General features: G+C 36.3%; 1 protein-coding gene across 1 annotated transcript; it reads right to left on the minus strand.

The window, feature by feature from the left end:
* Positions 1-1230: 1230 nt before the first annotated feature.
* On the minus strand, positions 1231-5553 carry LOC110751487 (cyclic nucleotide-gated ion channel 1-like). Its single transcript, XM_021951958.2, has 8 exons — positions 5239-5553; positions 4566-4701; positions 3776-4232; positions 3386-3589; positions 2938-3227; positions 2483-2594; positions 2021-2266; positions 1231-1928 (listed from the first exon to the last, which is right to left on the minus strand). The coding sequence occupies exons 2-8, from the start codon at positions 4619-4621 to the stop codon at positions 1413-1415; spliced, it is 1881 nt and encodes a 626-aa protein (XP_021807650.2). The 5' UTR covers positions 4622-4701; positions 5239-5553; the 3' UTR covers positions 1231-1412.

The raw sequence follows: 5553 nt of genomic DNA on the forward strand, positions 1-5553 counted from the left end.
CCTAACTTAATTTTAGGTTAGACAACAAATGATCAAATTAGGGAATTAGGAACACAAGGTTATGACCACACACCATGGCTTAACCATACTTTAGCTAGAATCAATCCATTAATCTAATTGAACTTGGGAACTTATCTGCTTGAGTTAGTTATTTCTTTCTTCCTTGTTTTATTTATTTCCTTTCTTTTTCATTTCTGTTTTGTGTAGGAAAACTGAATTGGATCATTCAATCACCAATCCCTGTGGAATCGACCTCGCACTTACATACGCTAAACTACCAACGGTTCGTGCACTTGCGAGTATCACAAATTGAGGATGCAACTGAATCCATGTTGGTGCAGCTGTATCAACACAACAATGCCCAGTGGTTATTAATATTTTTTTTTAAAGTCAATATATTACTTTTGATTAAGTGTATGCATGCATGCTTGGGTGTGGGGGTATATACAAGCCTGGGCTTCTGCATCTGTGCCATAGCAGTTCATGAATGTCTGCAGTACTCCTTGTTCTAAAAGGAAAATTATTTTGAAAATTATCTCTAGTTCCAGCATTTGGTCTCTTTACTGCATGTTGTATTTATCGAATAATGCCCGTCGCATGTTGATTTACTAATCTGCTTGTATTTCCATTCACAGGACATTGATATTGCAGGGAAGTACAGTGTTCATCCAGTATCTCTTGCAATAGGGTCGACACCTCTCCCTCCAATTCTTTATAGCTTCTTCAGTCTACAATTTGGTCTGAAGCTCAATAACCAAACTTCTTAAATTGACTGCTTCTTCTCCATCTTTTGAAATTGACGCTTTCATTCTTTTGAGAAACTATATCTGGAAGCTTTCTTTCATGTATGTCACAGACTCTCAATACAAATATTCACGAGGGAATTGTTTAACAAGCCTAAAAAAGATGCAAAATTTTTCATGTTCTTCCCTTCCAACAATGACAGACACAATCAATGGAACCCATCACAAAGCCTTTTTGAGTTCCTAGTGATCATTAAAAGGTTCCCAACCCTCAGCAGTATGCAAAACCAATTGATGATCAGGAATGTATAGTAAATGCTCTTAACCACTTGAACTACAAACTCCTCTACGAGTGCTAGAAATCTTAAATGTAGTACTCTTGTATATGGAAGATCAGATTGACATGTACTTAGTTATATTATAGCCAATTGAGTGATAACAAGCAACGAAAAGCTATAGAAACAGAGCAGCGAAAACATGAAGAAGACTGTTATTTCATTGCTTTTCTGAATAGAATGAATTGTACATCAGTGATCAGATTTTATATGTAACAGAAAGCAACTTTCTTACAGAATTGGTTCAGACAATCTTATTTCTATTAACAACTCCAACTAACTCTAAACAGCAGTTAACAGAATTACTCCTTTGCAAACTTCCTTGGAGATGCTCTTATTGCTGAGGAGGCTGCTTGCTTCTTCGCTTTATTGCGCGACGAAATGCTGTTTGTATGGTTATAACTGCCAATAATTTTTTCAACTCCAGCATTTGAGAGTCGGTCAAATTGTTGAGATCAATTCCCTTGGTAAATTGCCACCGGAAATATCTAAGGATGACATGATTCTTTAAGTCCTCAGCCGTGAGAGCAAATGCTTCAACTCTTGCAATGGACCGAACATTTTTATCCGAGATGGGTAATTCAGTGGAGGGTGGAAATTTTGATGCCCAAGTTATAAGTTCTTCTCCGTAAAAATCACCTTTCTTAATAGACTTAGGTGTTGAGGGATTTTTTTTTACTCCGTTGCTAGTTGTGTAGGTTCGAACAATCCCTTGCGTGACCAAGAGTATCATATCAAGGGGCTCCCCCTCTCGAATGATAAAGCTGTCCTTAGCATAGATCACTGGCTTAAAATGCTCACAGATTTCTTTCAACTCATCCAACCCTTCGATCTCTTTAAGCTTTGGAACCTATATATATCACAAGTTTAATTACATGTAATGAGTTATTCTTCCTTATAAGTCATATAAAAAAAAGAATGACGAGAGCATGTATGACTTACTTTCCTTAGCGTAGCCAAGCAAAGACAGCGCGTGACACGGCTTAAATATTCCGGGGGAAGAGCAGTGAGGATCTCCACATGACCATTTTTGTTTTCTTCAAGTACTCGATGTACATTTTCCATGATCCTTGCTTTCCAGGTCTTAGGGAAGCCATGTTCAGATAACCACAATTCTACCTCAAGACCTTTCATTTTCATCTTCCGTCTAAGCTTTTCTGACGTTGTGGTTGACAACTGCATATAGGTCTGCTCTACACAATAAATTTGTTCATCACATTTTGATCATAAAACCCCACATAAACTACTCATTTATGATCACTTGAAGGAAATTAAACCAGAGTCTGAGATCCCAGGAAACCTATACAATGTATACATGTATAGATTATAGATACTACTGGGAAAGAAAAAAGAAAAAAAGGCTAATTAAATAAACAAATTTATATGTTCAGTACATATACTAACCTGTAAATTCCCAATGAGATATAAAAATAGTAGGAGACCAATTAAAGAAATAAAAACTGCAAATAGGTTTTCCCATGCGTAAGTGCTAGTCTGGAGGTTTTGACCAAGAGAACTGCAGTAATGAAATGATCAAACTTTTTAGAATAGGATAACATATATATAATTTTTAATTTATTTATACAAAAAATATTGTACTTTAATCTAATCTAAACTACGGGTAGGGGGGATTCGAACTCGGGTGCAGAGAGGGAGCACATCCGCTTTAGCAAACTTGGCTAAGCCCATATATATGCAAGATAACATATTTGTTCATGCCATTAATTCTTTCAGAAATCAGAACTATTTGTTAATTTTCGATGACTTTCAGTTGAGTGTAAATTCTTTTTTCTCTTTAATTATTACTCAAATGCAAGAATTAAGATTATATATATTAAACGATAATTATACGTACAAACCTCAGATTTAGTAGACCCCACCAAAAGCAATACAAAAACTTCTCTGGAAAATCTGTCGACTGTAACACGCCAGACTGAATGGCATCTTTAAATATACCAAAATCGAAAAAAGTTGCATTTGATGGCTTTATAGGACATAAATCATTTAAAACTGTGATATTTCTCGGTGAAGGGTCATCACATTCACAGCTAAAAGTATTAGGTTCACATCCTTTTTCACTTCGACATGCATATTGCCAACAAACTGTCTCTCGTTGAATTGCATAAAAATACCAAATAGCTCCGATTACCTATAAGAACAAAATGGTTAGTCAATGATTATTGGATTTGGAGTTGAGAGAAAATTACATTTGAATTTAATTGAAAGATATTTAAACAAAAAATGTAACTTCATTTTATTTCAATTTTTTGAGCATTTAAAATTAATTAAGATAATATTGAAACTTACATGACTGGCAAGGATGTACAAGAAGAAATTGAAAAAACTTTTGACCCATATGCCTGGCTTTTTAGCAGTCTTCTTATGTTCATGACACAATCGGTAGATGGGAAGAACTCGTGGCACATATTGCAACACAAGAAGAAAATTTAGAAACTTCATTGTTTTCGATGATCTTGAGCCCCTCATTTTTGAAAAGATGGAAAGTACTACCTGGAAATAAATAAGGGGGACCATTAAGGCAATTGTTAAATCTAATTATTGTATGACAAATGTTTGATTAATGAGTATGAGAGTTAAAACCTAAAATCTAAGCTCATACGGCTCTAAGTAATCAACCATGACTAATAGAGAAATTGGGAAATAAATCTACCTCACATATAAAACTTAACCTTATACCTGTGGGACGGGTAGAACAGCTAAAATGTCAAGAAGGATGTAAGATTGCAAAATCCTCTTAGCTTTTGCCAGAACATTCATACTCATGGATTTACTTCTTTTCGAAGGAACTCCCTCCTCTGCTTTTGTTGTCCTAGCTTTAGGTCTAGCTAAAATTCGATGCATCAGGTCGGCAATGTAGAAGAGATCTGTTAACGATCGTAAAGCAAAGGATATTGCCTTCAACCTTTTGTCCAATTTGAGGCACTTCCTATCCTCCTTAACTATAGGGATGTAAAAGAACAAAGGATCCAGTAAGACAGCCAACACACATGATACTACAAATATGGTGTTCCACCATTCTTGAAGGAATGACTTTGGTTGATCAGGAGTTTTATCAGTATTGGTAGATTTCGAAAACGGAAGTGCTTTTCTCCAATGCTGGATAGTTCTTTGTTGGATCGAACGTTGTTCACCACTGAAAAATGACAAAGCAAATAATGTATTGCTCCCACTAGGTAGAAGAAACATGAAAAAATCGTCATTGAGGGGGGCTTTTCTCTTATGTAACTATATGTCACTCAATGAGAGAGATATAGATACATTAATGTCATGAAATCGTTCCATAAAAGTTTTTCTCGTGAAGAGAAGAGTTGCACTAAGACTGCCCGTATTCAAGAGTTTCATGTTGTTAGTAGGCAAATCATGTACAAAACGAAAAAGGTATAGCGCAATGTACATTGTGAACGTTATGGATAAAATCCTGGAATATGTTTACAGTGATATATGGTTTAAAGTAAAATAAACTAACCTGGCAGGGGCAGCTTTCTCTTCCACAAAACGTGTTTCTTCTTTCCCATTCGCCATAACTTAAACACTCAAGCTTGTTTATGATGCAACTAAGGAGCTTTACAAAATCCCACAAAGTTCTGAATGTTGAACCCTCCCTGCAAAAATGGACAACTGAAAGTTATAATATTTATATATTGGACCAACCTGGCTGCTTTCATTTAAGCACTCTTAATTACTACAACGGTAAGTAGAGCCTAATACGTAAGCACAATGACGAATTTCTCTATAGGAACATAAGGTGCATTAATGCACCCGTGACACGGGAACGTATACATATATAAATACAATGACATGGAGATGGTATCAAATTTAAAGCCCTGTGTACGAACAAGTACGTATACCTTGCTTTCTTGCAAGTTGAAGCCAGGTATTCATTGTGTAATTATTATTTCTTTTTTAAACTAGGGCATATATCCCTCATCATGTAACTTTGACAGTAATTATTCCAGCTGCTTACTTTTTTTACCAGTTTGAAACACATGATCAACTGTTTAAATTCCCTCTCATAACACTACAAGAAAAAGGGTCAGTAATAGCATCAACCACAAAAATGGAGCCAATCCCTGAACACTGCCAAACAAAAACCGCACAAAATTCAATCAGACATAAAATTTTCGGAAGAAAGTTGATACCTTTAGGCCTGAGGAACATCGCAGCCCAAATGCTCTCTCTTTCGAGGGCGACAATCCAAGTGAATGAAAGGAAACTCCGTCACACGCTCAGTCTCCATGATCGTAGTGGGCCATACTTCGAGAGAGAGAACGAAGGGAGGGTGCGGGAAGGCGCCTAGCTGGTGAAGGTTTCCAATAATAGGTAGCTTTGGGGGGGAAGGTGGTAGTTTGAGTGCTTTCCCACTTGATCTTGCGAGTGAAAGCAAAATGTACAGAGAAAGGAAGATAATGGGAAGCAGGAAAAGGTTGCTTTGTAGATGTTGCCATGTTTGATTT

The sequence above is a fragment of the Prunus avium genome, chromosome 5 (genome assembly GCF_965620075.1).
Source record: "Prunus avium chromosome 5, drPruAviu1.hap1.1, whole genome shotgun sequence".
Classification (NCBI taxonomy): domain Eukaryota; kingdom Viridiplantae; phylum Streptophyta; class Magnoliopsida; order Rosales; family Rosaceae; genus Prunus; species Prunus avium.

Bases quoted from the DNA above. Each gene is read 5' to 3' on its own strand.
- LOC110751487 (XM_021951958.2), bottom strand. From the start codon at position 4,621: ATGGCGAATGGGAAAGAAGAAACACGTTTTGTGGAAGAGAAAGCTGCC. The intron at 2,595-2,937 runs GTTTGTACGTAT...TCATTACTGCAG, and splicing joins TGGGGTCTACTAAATCTGAG to TTCTCTTGGTCAAAACCTCC. The intron at 1,929-2,020 runs GTAAGTCATACA...TGATATATATAG, and splicing joins GCTTGGCTACGCTAAGGAAA to GTTCCAAAGCTTAAAGAGAT.